At 51.0% G+C, this 13,190-nt stretch overlaps 1 protein-coding gene and 1 pseudogene across 1 annotated transcript in view; one reads left to right on the forward strand and one right to left on the reverse strand.

Annotated features, from left to right (window-relative positions):
- Dnah10 (dynein axonemal heavy chain 10) overlaps window positions 1-12,314 on the forward strand; it is a 111,875-nt gene extending 99,561 nt beyond the window's left edge. Inside the window, exons 66-79 of the mRNA XM_021162419.3 lie at window positions 549-653; window positions 995-1,149; window positions 2,145-2,299; window positions 5,035-5,218; window positions 6,154-6,354; window positions 6,573-6,782; window positions 6,912-7,007; window positions 7,629-7,800; window positions 8,128-8,259; window positions 8,408-8,619; window positions 8,714-8,881; window positions 10,492-10,672; window positions 11,460-11,605; window positions 11,997-12,314. Of these exons, the coding sequence (XP_021018078.1) occupies window positions 549-653; window positions 995-1,149; window positions 2,145-2,299; window positions 5,035-5,218; window positions 6,154-6,354; window positions 6,573-6,782; window positions 6,912-7,007; window positions 7,629-7,800; window positions 8,128-8,259; window positions 8,408-8,619; window positions 8,714-8,881; window positions 10,492-10,672; window positions 11,460-11,605; window positions 11,997-12,143 (2,264 nt within the window). The 3' untranslated portion in view covers window positions 12,144-12,314. The remainder of the gene's footprint in view (window positions 1-548; window positions 654-994; window positions 1,150-2,144; window positions 2,300-5,034; window positions 5,219-6,153; window positions 6,355-6,572; window positions 6,783-6,911; window positions 7,008-7,628; window positions 7,801-8,127; window positions 8,260-8,407; window positions 8,620-8,713; window positions 8,882-10,491; window positions 10,673-11,459; window positions 11,606-11,996) is intronic.
- Window positions 3,802-5,019, reverse strand: LOC110294095 (large ribosomal subunit protein eL33 pseudogene; annotated as a pseudogene).
- Window positions 12,315-13,190: the final 876 nt, after the last annotated feature.

Genomic DNA, 13,190 nt, shown 5'->3' on the forward strand with positions numbered 1-13,190 from the left:
ATTCTACTCTCCAAATGCACTGTTTGTTAAGAACATTTTTTATTCTGGACCATTCTAACGCCATGGAATGTGATCACCATCTGGCCGGTACCCGCTCTGGCTTTGTCTGCACTGTCAGCCCCCACCCCGCCCCCCTGGATGGGACTCCCCGGCCAGGAACCATTGCAGCTGGAGCTGCTTTACATGGGTTACATGGTTTTTGAAACAATGGCATGGCAGTCACTTCTGTGCTCTGGAAACTCCACATCTCTACCCCAGCAATTCGGTTCTGGTGCTGTGGGGAGAGGGTAGCTCCTGCCCTGAGTGCACCCCCCCCCCACTTACGAAACATGTGGTTCCTGTTGATGTCACTGCGCCAGGCGCACACAGGGGTCCGTCACTACAGGCTGCCCTTTGGCACCTGGGCAGCCATGGCCATCAGGTGCAAAAAACCCTCAAGTGCAGCCGCTTAGCGATGTGGGCTTTGGCTTCATTTTCCTTGGACTTGAGTGGGCAGTGTGCGAGGGCCTTGGTTCCGAAGCACGGTCTCTGTCTCCGTCTCTCTACAGGGCTGTTTGAGAGGCATAAGCTCCTCTTCTCCTTCAACATGACCATCAAGATAGAGCAGGCAGAGGGGAGGGTCCCCCAGGACGAGTTAGACTTCTTCCTAAAAGGTAATGGGCTTTCTGGCTTTCATCCTCGTCCTAGCTGGGCACCGGAGACATGCATGTCCATTCACCATAAATGTTACCAGTAGCAAAATCCCCTTCCAAGAACTACAGGTTATCTAATAATGCCCACCTCAGAAACCTTTGCAGAGAACTGTGTTGAGACTGGAGGCCTGGCTGAGCTGTCAAGCTGGGCTTACTGGTGACACAAGCCCATGCCTCCTCATTCCTTGGTGAAGGGACCTCTCCCCAGAGCATGAGGCATGGAAGTGCTCTGTGTGCATGGTCTGTGCGCTGGGCATGGAGAACCCGTGGCCAGGCTGGCACCATCTTCTCCTTGTGGTCAGGGAACATTTCTCTGGAGAAGAGCAAGTGGAAGAAACCATGCACCTGGCTGTCGGACCAGGGCTGGGAAGACATCATTCTCCTGTCACAAAAGTTTTCCGACATCTTTGGGAACCTTCCTCTTGATATTGAACATCATCTCCCCATGTGGCAGGAGGTAAGTGTGTGTGTGTTCTCCCCAGCACAGCTGCTATCCCCATCTGCACACTGAGCCCACAGCCTCCCCTTGCCAGGAAAATGCTTCCACATGCCACGTGGCCCATGCCCTTGAGTCCCTGGATACACTTTTCCTTCATCCAATCCCCGGTAACTGTGTGAGAGAACCAGCCAGCCCTTGGCCCACCCACATGCCAACTATCCATTCATCTCTCCACCATCCCTAATCTCTCTGCTGCCCCCAACCATCTGCTCATTCATCTGTTGATCTGTCCATCTATCTATCATCCATTCATCCATCCACTCATCCATCCATCCGTCCACCCATCCATCTATCCGTCCACTCATCCATTTGTCTATGATCCATCAGTTCATTCACTCATCATCTAGATATTAGTCTGTCCATCAATCCGTCCTTTAATTCATCTGTCCATCACCAATCCAACTGTTTTTCTGTCTACCTATCCCTCTATCCATCCATCCATATATGCATTTATACATCCATCCATACAACTGTTCATTTGTCTACCTATTTATCCATCTCTCCATCACACATTTACCTGTCCATCTATTTGTTCATCTACTTAATCCATTTATACAACTATCCATCCACTCATCAATCTATCTGTCTATCTATCTATCCATCCATCCATCCATCCACCCATCTGTTCATCCATCTATCCATCCATCCATCCATCCATCCATCTATACAACCATCCATCCAACTGTTCATCTGTCCAGCCATCTCTCCATCACACATCCCCCTGTCCATCCATCCTTCCAAGAACTACTTACTGGGCACCTCCTGGATGCCGTGTCCTCTGAACTCCACTGATTGCTACTTAGCTCTTCTGGTTTTTTCAGCACACGGGTTTTGGTTTCAACTCTGAGATCAAAAGTTCAGATCTTCCTCTCTCTTCAGTGGCACAGGGCACCTTCCCATGCAGGTGTCATTTCTGAGCTGAGGCCACAGTCAGTCCTCTTTGCTTCTCGCAGTGGTACGACCAGGATTCACTAGAGCAGTTCCCGTTCCCCCTGGGCTACGATGATAACATCACTGCTTTCCAGAAACTGCTGATTTTACGCTGTTTCCGAGTAGACCGGGTGTACCGGGCTGTGACTGACTATGTGACCCTCACCATGGGAGAAAAGTGAGTGCTGCTTTTCTCTAGAACTCACAGAATCAGGGCTAGCCTGATCTAAGGGACCTGGTCTGACCTCCTGTGTAAAGATGCAATACCCCAAACAAACATGGAGGGCCACACTCTGGCAGAAAGGGAAACTTAAAAGTTTTCTAATATTTTAAATTATTAATTTGTGCATGTGTGAGAGCACAGGTACATGTGTGTGGGCACATGTTGTATGTATGTCCTGGGGTGTCATTCTTCAGGAGCCATCCACTTTGTTTCTTTTTTGTTTGTTTGTTTTGTTTGGCTTGAGGCAGGGTTTCTCTGTGTAGCCTGGCTGTCCTGGAACTCATTCTGTAGACCAGGCTGGTCTCGAACTCAGAAATCCGCCTGCCTCTACCTCCCAAGTGCTGGGATTAAAGGCCTGCACCACCACTGCCCGGCCCACTTTGTGCCTTAAGACAAGGTCTCATATTAGGACCAAGGATTAGCCCAGGCTGTCTCTGTCTCCTCAGCACTGGGATTCCAAATGTGCACACCCAGCTTCTTATGTGGGTGTTGGGTATTGAACTCGGGTCCTCACGTGCATGAGGCAAACACTTTGCCAGCTGGGCCATCTTCCTGGCCCCTTAATTCTAAGTAGCATATTTACTTTAAAGGGTATTAGAAACACTGCCATTTCTTGTAAGTAGCATAAAAAAATGCTATAAGCTATGTTACAGCCTGGTGTTCAGTTTTCCAAAGCTTGAGGTGAATTTGTGCTCACAACACATCTCAGGAGAGAGTAGCAAGAGGCCAAGGGCTCGAAAACTCAGAGCACCTGGTGGCTGCCACATGGGATGGCGTGGCTCTCGCTCTGAGACAAACAGAACGAACATCCTAAACTCACATCTCCATAGTCAGCAAGCTGTTGGGGAGATGAGGAACAGGGGCTAGGAGGGCCACAGTGACAACTGAAGACTTACGGTCCTGTCCCTGGGCAATGGGGTCCCTGAGCAACCTGGTCTCCTATCTCCTTGGAAGAAACTCAAAATCAGATTTGAAAAAAAAAAAAATACAAAAGACTCTAGATGTAAATCCCTTTCAAATAGATCATTACTTGTGGAAAGTTATCTTTTCTTATTTTTTAATTAGTTCTTCAATAATTAGGTACACTGTAGCATTTGACCATGTGCACCTCTCTTCCCACTTCCCACACCCGCACGTCTTTGTGTTGTCATTTTTTAAAAAGACCCTCTGAGTTCCATTTGTGCCTCCTGTATCATCTTGGCCTTGTGGCCTTCCACTGTGGCCACACCACACCCATGGCGTTGGAAGAGAACTGATTCTCTTCCTTCCATTGCCAGTCACTCCTGGGGTAGGAGTAGGGCTCTGTGCCCACCTCCCTGCCAGAACTTGTGGAGAGACAGACCTGTCCATATGCTAAGGGAACCTACTGCTGCGATTACTCTGCTAAATGGACCCAGTATTAAACTGACTCCTGGTGATTTTTTTTTTTTATTTAGCACAAATCTACTTTTATTTATTTACCCTCCATTAGTTGAAATCCGGGATGGGTACAGCATCACACGGATTCTGTGTCCAATGGCCTTTGCAGGAAGGTTGCTTCAGAATTTGGCACGAACCATACTGCTGTTTCCGTGGGCCCGGGTTACTTTTCCCCAGATCACTCTGGGTTTGTTTGGTTTGACACCAGGAGTCACTGTATTGTTTTTTGCTTTATACACATAGGCACATCTCTTGTCTAAGTAGAACTCCGTTTCATCTCGGGCATAAATGCCTTCAATTTTAAGAAAAGCCGTGTGCTCTCTTTAGTTCCGGAGACCTCACTTGTAGCCAGCAAAAATGACCTTGCACCACAGCCTTCCAGACTTACTTGCTGTTAGAAGTCCTGTTCCCAGCAGGCCTCCACAGGCGCCAAGATGGCGGAAAGAGCGACTCCTGGTTGTTTATTCCTATACCCATACTGCAGGTTCTTTAGGCAGTAGGTGGTGAGCAACACAGAAATTCTGATCTACTTAAACGTGAAATCTCCTCTTTATGCATCAGTGGCCGTCTTAGTCTGTTCTGTATCCCTCCAATCAAATGCCCAATGCCGGGTGATGCAGAAAGATAAGAGGTTTATTTGACTCACAATTCTGGTGGCCAGAATCCACAGGCCAGCTAGATCTGACAGGAAGTGACAGAGCTACATGCAGAAGAGGCCACTCACCTGAGGAGCCTTACTTTATAATTTACCTGATCGCATGCAAAGGACCCCAGACCTGTGAGAAGTTCACTTGGTGACTTGCTTCCAGCAGGCAAACCTACCTCCTCTTGATACCATGAGGTATCGTGTTGGGGTCCACGTGGATGTCTAGGGGACAAACTGTATCTAAATTATAATTGAATCTATTAAAAGCCCTAAAGAAAGGGGCAGTGTGGGACATGCCCACAGAGTTGTTGACGTGTGATTTCCAGGTAAGTGCTTAAGACCTGTGTACATGGAGGGTAGGTCAAAGCGCCCAGCTCAATACTTACCTGCTGAGACCAGTATTTTGTGAGGATCACATGAGGTTAGAGGGAGCCAGAGAGGTCCCTGCCACTGAGGAGGTCATCATCAGATCTCTGTGTGTACCAGGATTCTCAGAAAGTCAGGACAAACATCTGAAGAGCTACGTGAGTCATAGTCTCCTTTAGGATGCTGAGAGGGAGGGGGAGGGGAGGGAGGGAGCCTGGCACCGTCCCACAGACCGTTTCCACATTCTTCCTTTTGACAGGTATGTGCAGCCCCCAATGATCAGCTTTGAAGCCATTTTCGAGCAGAGCACCCCCAATTCGCCCATCGTGTTCATCCTGAGCCCTGGCTCTGACCCTGCCAGTGACCTCATGAAGCTGGCTGAGCGGAGTGGCTTCGGGGGCACGCGCCTCAAGTTTCTTGCAATGGGTCAAGGCCAAGAAAAGGTAGCTGGTGGGTTCGATGTGAGCTGGGTCCAGGAAAGAGGTGCCCCGGATGGGGCAAAAGCTTGGATCAAACAGTGTGACACCGGTGATAGCTTGATTGTGGTCTCCCTGTGACCACTGCACTCTGCCACCACAGCTCCATGTGGGTTAGGGGTCTTAGGCTCCTGGTGTGTGGTTCAGGAACCCATTAGTGAGACCAAACATGGGCATTTCATGGAGGCGCTTCAGAGGCCCTCTGTCTCATTCTGTGCCATCTGTCAACTCGTTGTGACAGGGCACAGCACTAGGCAAAATTGAGGGTCAGAGGGAGCAGACTGCCAGTCCTGACTTTGTTGTGACGTGTCTTGCTTCCAGCAGGCAAACCTACCCCTCTTGATACACCTCTTCACGTGTCTGTGAAGCTCTGGCAAATGCTTCCACCAGAGCACAGGACAGGGCACCACAGACAGAGCTCTCTCTCTTTCCAACCTCAGAACTGGAGGAAGCCATTTCCATATGAGCACCATACAGGCCTTAGTTAAAGCCTCTGGCGACCAAGAGAGCGCTGAAGGAGAAGCTGCTGTCCCCGTACCCAGGATGGGAACTTGGGCTACCTTTGTCCTGCGGGTCTGAATTCTATGGGATAGCTCTGCTTTCTGGAGGGGTGGGCAGGACTCTTGCAGGCAGGCCTGCTCAGGTGTGACTGTCTGAGAAAGCATGTCACATGTCTCAGGGCATGGAGGCCAGGAAGGCACGAGGCTCATCATCTAAGCCATGACTGGCCCTGAGGTCACAGGTTGTAGTAAAATTGTCTCAGGATGGCTTCTACCTTAACTCCGGCCACCTTATTTCTGAGATCTCTGGCTGCCTTGAAGTATGGAGTTGGCCTGGCTTGGGAACACTAGTCCGCTCCCCCCCCCCCCCCACCACCATCCTACACTACCGTCCTCCTGCAGGTGGCTCTGCAGCTGTTGGAGACCGCAGTGGCTCGTGGACAGTGGCTGATGTTGCAGAACTGCCACCTCCTGGTCAAGTGGCTGAAGGACCTGGAGAAGTCCCTGGAGAGGATCACCAAGCCGCACCCTGACTTCCGCCTGTGGCTCACCACAGACCCCACCAAGGGCTTCCCCATTGGAATCCTGCAGAAGTCCTTAAAGGTCTGCCTTGGAACATCAACACAGATAGGCTACAGCCCTGCTCCTGGTCACTGCTGCAGAGAGCCCTAGGGTGAAGGGGGATGCTTTGTGTACCCAAGTGGCTTTGGGACTTGGGTGTATCTGTTGTCTAGGTCTTCTGTCCCAGCTAGAGACATTCTCTGGGAGCAGGAGGCAGTCAAGGGTTGCCTGCATCAAGTCTGTCTTTCGCCCTCCTGCAGGTGGTCACAGAGCCACCTAACGGGCTCAAACTGAACATGAGAGCAACCTATTTCAAGATTTCCAATGACATGCTGGAGCAGTGTCCGCATACTGCCTTCAAGCCCCTGGTCTACGTGTTGGCCTTCTTCCATGCTGTGGTCCAGGAGAGGAGGAAGTTTGGCAAGATCGGCTGGAATGTGTACTACGACTTCAATGAGTCTGACTTCCAGGTGAGCATGGCGACTTGTCCAGCCAGTGCACCCCGAGCTGGCTGGCTTCTGTACCTGCCTTCTGAGTCCACCACCACCAAGGTTCAGGCTGTGGATGACTGTTAACCATAGGCGTTCCTCCTCCCTAAGGTCTGTATGGAAATCCTAAACACGTACCTAACGAAAGCCTTCCAGCAGCGTGACCCTCGCATCCCCTGGGGCAGCCTCAAGTACCTTATTGGAGAGGTAATGATGGCTAGGTGCCTCACGATGGCTGGGGGTCTGGAACAGAGATACCCATCCTCTGAGCTCTTGGGACAGTCCTTGCTCCTGCCCCCGCCGACCCGTTACCACCCTGATCACTGAAAAGTGTGCTTGCCTCCTGTTTTTCTGAGACAAACTATTCCCAGGGAGGTCACTTGTGTGAAACTAGGGCCCCGGGGCCCCTGCTAGCCCTCTCTGGGCAGTTCCCAGCTTGCCAATGCACTGAGCATATCCAGGGAGCCTTAGGGTTTTCTTGGGACATGGGTATAAGGACTCTTGCAGAACTCCTAGGAAAGTTTCTAGACTGGGGAGTTCTGCAGCGTATAAGGACTGACAGCTGGTGTCTTGTTCTTGTCCATGTCTGATCCATTTAGGAGGCGTGTGTGTGTGTGTGGGGGGGGGGCTTTGGGCTGTTTCATGCTTTGGTTCTGTTCTCAGGGAGTCTCAGACTACAGCATGGTTCTATAGACAAAACCATTGCTTGTCTCTTTGGCCCAAAAGGTTCTTTGAGTGGACAGATTGGAGCTGGGCGGTGGTGGGGGCTGGAGCTGTAAGTTCACATTGGGTTGTGGGTCCAGATGGCGCTCACCAGTCCTCCCTCAGGTCATGTACGGAGGCCGAGCTATCGACAGCTTCGACCGGCGCATCCTCACCACGTATATGGATGAGTACTTGGGAGACTTCATCTTCGATACTTTTCAACCATTCCACTTCTTCCGGAACAAGGATGTGGACTATAAAATCCCTGTGGGTGACGTGAAGGATAAATTTGTCGGTGAGCTGTCCCAGGGCGAAGGGAAGGCCTTTGAAAGATTATAGATTTGTATCTGCTTCGGCTCTTAGCCACCCTCTCCTGCTGATGGGACTCATAGGCTGGTCAAGTGAGGCGGTCCCTTGGGCTCTGCCTCACTTCAGAGCTGCTCCTTCACCTGGAAGGGCAGGTGGCCCTGGGAAGCTCACTGTGCCATATGCATGACACATATGTGGGGACAGGTGAGGTGGAGTAGGGCCTTTATTTTAAGACACATCAATAGATTTGTTTCTGGGGACTGGGGACTGGTAGGTTGAAGGAGCACACGCAACCTGCTCTTTGTAATTCTAGAAGCCATTGAAGCCCTCCCACTCGCCAACACACCAGAAGTGTTCGGTCTCCATTCCAATGCCGAGATTGGCTATTACACACAGGCAGCTCGAGACATGTGGGGTCATCTGCTGGAGCTGCAGCCACAGACAGGTATAGCTGCCAGGGAGCTCGTTAGCTTGCCTGGGGTCAGAGGGTGCTCCTGGTGGATGGAGGTAGCTTTTCCAAGAATGATGAGGCTTCTGAAGTCCCATCTTCTCGGCATCCAGCCTCAAAGTCCCTTAAAATGCCATCCTTCCAGGGGAGTCCAGCAGCGGCGTCAGCCGTGATGACTACATTGGCCAGGTTGCCAAAGACATTGAGAACAAGATGCCCAAGATCTTTGACCTGGACCAGGTTCGGAAGCACCTGGGCTTGAGCATCACACCCACCTCAGTGGTACTGCTGCAGGAGCTGGGGCGCTTCAACAAGCTTGTCATTCGCATGACCAGGTCTCTGGCTGAGCTCCAGAGGGTGAGCATGCACCCACAGGCTTGGCACTACCTCACGGAGAAGGGGGGTCCTAGCCCTCCACAGGCCTGCTGAGTAGTCTCCATCCTGCCCCCAGGCCTTGGCTGGGGAAGTCGGAATGAGCAATGAGTTAGATGATGTAGCCAGGTCTCTCTTCCTTGGGCACATCCCTCACATCTGGAGGAAGCTTGCCCCCGACACCCTGAAGACCCTTGGAAACTGGATGGTCTACTTCCTGCGGCGGTTCAGCCAGTACACACTGTGGGTGAGTGTGGGGGTGACTGGGTTTGTCTCTGGACACCTACCTGCACCCGTTTTCCCAGTGTTGGCCTGTGAATGTGTATTGAGTGTGCGGGGGATAGCCTCGGTGGCCACAGGGCCAGTCTGTGCTGGTATGTCTTTGGGACTCTTGACTTGCTATGCTCCTATGATGATTTCTTTCAGGTATATCTTGGCATTTGTTCTAGCTTATTCTTTTTTAGGGTCTTTGTTCATCCTCCTATGGGTGGGCATTCAGGTAGTGACTATGTAACTGTGTGCCACAAAGAGCACCGTTGTCACTGTTCATTAATGCAGTCTGTGTGTCTGCCTAGAACACACGTGCATTTGATTTACTTATTAACTGTGAGATAGCCTCTAACTCTGTAGCCCAGGCTGGCCTTGGTGACAACCCTCCTATCTCAGCCTCCCAAGTGTTGTGACTACAGGTGTGAGCTGAAGTCTTGTCTGTGAGTATTCTGCAAAGTTGATGCTTTCATACTCTGGGATCGCACTTGTGCTTCAAATCTTTGTGATCTTTGAGTTTGGGGTCTCTTCTTGCTAATGGAACATCTAATTGGTTTTGTCCTGTGTTTCTTTAATGACGGTGAAGTGGAGGGTGTTTTATAAAGGCATTTTGAATTTTCTGTGAACCGTCATTCATGTCTGTTTTCCTTTTGGTAGAAGACTCCATCTTTTTACATTGATTTTTAAAAAATGTATATGTTTGTGTGTGTGTGTTTGGTTCACATATGGAGGTCAGAGGACAATTTTTGAGAATCAGTCATTGCCTTCTGCCTTACTTGGCCATCCTCCTGTCTGTCTCCCATCTCACTGTAGAGGGCCCTAGGTTTACAGATGGATGCCAGCACACACAACGTTTACATAGTTTCTAGGGATCCAGACCCAGGTCCCCAGGCTTGGGTGTGGTTTTATCCACTGAGCCATCTCCCCAGCCCTTCTCACTAGTTTTTAAGAGCTCTCAGTGTATGAGAGAAAGTAACCCTTGGTGATAATACAGACTCTTCCCTTGGATGGTGTGTGTGTGTGTGTGTTTCAACAGAAGGGCATTACGTTTGTGTGCAGTCTTTTCTTTGGTGGCTTCTGGGCTTTGTAATTCTCTACTTGAGAAAACAGTGGGAGGTTTGATCCGGTACTTTTATGGGTGTGTATATCTGAGTGCATGCAGGTATATGCACATGTGTATAGAAGTCATACATGAACCCTGAGTGTCATTCCTCATGAAGCCATGACTCTGTTGAGACTGTTTCTCATTAGGACCCGGGGCTCACTGACTTTGCTGGCTGGTCAGGGCACACCAAAGATCTGTCTCTACTGCCTCAGCACTGGGGTTACAAGGATATGCCACCACACCTGATGTTTTCAGTGGGGGTTCTGAGGAGCAAATTCAGGTCCCCATATTTGTGTGGCAAATACTTTAATGACCTTGGTATCTTCCTAAATTGTTGGTCCACCTTGAGTTTGGTGGTCAGCTGTTTCCCCAGGGGGAAGCGAACTGACCTAATACCAGCAGTTGTCACCGTTGGGAAATCAGTATTTCATCAGCTTTGAACCTAGTGTCACAGCCCAAGCTCCCACACCTTGCCTACTTTACAGGTTACTGAGAGCGAGCCCAGTGTGATGTGGCTCTCTGGGCTGCACATCCCTGAGTCCTACCTCACAGCCCTGGTACAGGCCACATGCCGGAGGAATGGCTGGCCACTGGACCGGTCCACCTTGTTTACACAAGTGACCAAGTTCCAGGATGCCGATGAAGTAAACGAGCGTGCGGGGCAAGGTATGGTAAATGTCATGTATGTTGCTTTCTACCCGGGGCTTCCCTCCCAGAATCATTCCCAAATCCAAGTGCCATGTGGACTAGGCCTTCCTTAAGCAGGGCTGTTGCCCACAATGCTTTCTGTGGCATCGCAGAGAGCAGAGTTTCTCACTGGAGGGAGACTAGCAGAGACATGGGGTTAGTCTGCAGCAAGTGGGTTTCTGGGTCAAGTGAGTTTTTCAGAGATCACCGATGGCTTCCCTGTAATCCCTGAGAGGCAGAAGTGTAGGAGCCAGAGAGCACATAGGCTAGCTGGCCTGGATCCTGTCAGGCACACCCAACCTTTTGACATTGTGACAGGACACTATCTCAGGGATCCTCAGATAGGTCCTACTGGTGAGCATCCAGATGCCATTCTGGCCGAGGGCAGGTGGATGATAGGTTTTGCCTTTGGTGAGAGTGCTCAGTCCTAACCACTAGACCACCAGGAAATGTTGGTGCTCTTGGCTTAGGGGTTTCTGCATGCCAGAGCTCATACTCCTCTTGGTCATGCCTTTGGCTCAGAGGATGCTGTGTGCTTGTCCTGAGCTGTGTGTCCTGAAGCTAGAGTCCAGGACAAGAGGTACCCATGCAGACCCACTTCCTGGGAGCCTTTTGTCTCTCCTGTCTGTCTAGCTAGCCTTCTACTTGGGAAGCGGGGCAGGGTTTGAGTTCTGGGGTGGCAGGGGCCCCCTTGGTGGTCTTCTGGGCATACCTGAGAGTAGCAGCCACACAGCAGGGCACGGATCCATCCTCTTGTCCCATCTAGGGTGCTTTGTCTCTGGGCTCTACCTGGAAGGTGCTGACTGGGACATAGAGAGAGGGTGTCTTGTCAAGAGCAAGCCCAAAGTGCTGGTTGTGGACTTGCCCATCCTTAAGATCATCCCCATTGAAGGGCACCGCCTGAAGCTACAGGTGACAGCTTCCTCCCTGGCCCCACGGGGCCTTCCCTTCTCTCGGGGTAACCTGGGGAAATCCTGGAGGCAGGGTTAAGCTATGGGGACCAGTTCAGGGGAAAACTCCGGTATGCATGCACGTGGGTACCCATCATCCACAGGGGTCAAGTCCAAGCTCAGAGCCTATGGTAGAGACCCAGGGAAAGTAGGCAATTTTGGACACACTGAGTTACAAAGGGCCTTCATTTAGACCAGGGTCCATCTTTGATGAGCCGTCTGTGGATCTGCCCAGTGCCCATGGTACTCACATGCCAGGCCAAGGCTGCTGCATATAAAGAGTGCTCAGGCTAAGCCCCCTCTAGCCAGGAGCCTCCAATCCCGAGGGTCTGTCACCAGCCTCTCCCTTGCAGAACACTTTCCGGACCCCTGTCTACACCACCTCCATGAGGAGAAATGCCATGGGAATCGGCTTAGTGTTCGAAGCTGACCTCTTCACGGCAAAACATATCTCACACTGGGTGCTCCAGGGGGTGTGCCTCACCCTGAACTCGGATTAAGCCCAGCACGTGCGGCAGGCCTGAGGAGCTGGTACTTCCTAAGAGTGGGAGACTGTATTTCAGGGGGGCTTCCCTCAGGGCTGGGTGGGATGGTCATGAAAGGTGTTTGATGCTGATTTTCCTTGAAATCAGCCAACTAAATCAATGTATTTTTCCATTAAATGAACCTAGTTTTGCAGTGGGTTTGTGTGTTTTGGTTTTTTGCTTTTTTTGATCAAGTTTTCTGACTTGCCAGAGTCCCCATCTCTACCTCCCCAACACTGGGGTCACAAACCTGAACCACCACATCTAGTTTTTATTTTTTTTAAGATTTTATTTCTGTGTATGTGTGAGAGCCTGCCTGAATATACGTGCACCACGTGTAAGGTGGTCCCTGGAGTTACAGCTAATTGTGAGGCACCACGTGGGTGCTGGGGTTGGCCTCAGCTTCCCAAGCTTCTTGTATAGAGAACTCTGGATAAAGCACACGCCAGAGCGAGTTTTAAGGCAAGTGCATTCATTCTCACTTCCTTCCTGCTAAGCCACTGGTGTGGGGTTCCACCTCCGGCTGCTCCGGCACATGGCCGCTTCCGGCAAGAGCACAGAAGGCTCAAGTGTTCAGTTCCTGCCTGAGCTCCAGACCTCTTCTCTGTGTGGCTTTGGGACAAATGGCCACTGGCTGCGTCTCTTACACTGTGAGATAGGGAGGCAGTGCGGAGCCTGGGCAGGACAGAATGCAGCTTCTGCCAGAAACGCAGGAGCATTAACAATCTCAGCAACAGCTCTGGGCAGCAAGTCCTCCCACCCCACCTGCTTCGTCCTCCCCGACCACCTCCTCCACAGTCCCTCGGTGCTTCAAAAAGACTCGGAGGAAAAGGAGGGCGGGTTTAGAAAATAACATTTGTTGGATCCTGAACATCTGGATGAAACTAACAAAAAAATTATGAACACACAATCAGGTTGGGGCGACATCAGGGTTGAGGTCATCTTGCTAAGATCATGAGCCACAGCTGCTTGGTAAAGGGACTATGCAGGGCAGGAGTCTCCAGGAGGGAGCCCAGGCTGCTG

Source organism: Mus caroli, unplaced genomic scaffold (assembly GCF_978045245.1).
Source record: "Mus caroli unplaced genomic scaffold, Mus_caroli_1 scaffold_4, whole genome shotgun sequence".
Lineage (NCBI taxonomy): Eukaryota > Metazoa > Chordata > Mammalia > Rodentia > Muridae > Mus > Mus caroli.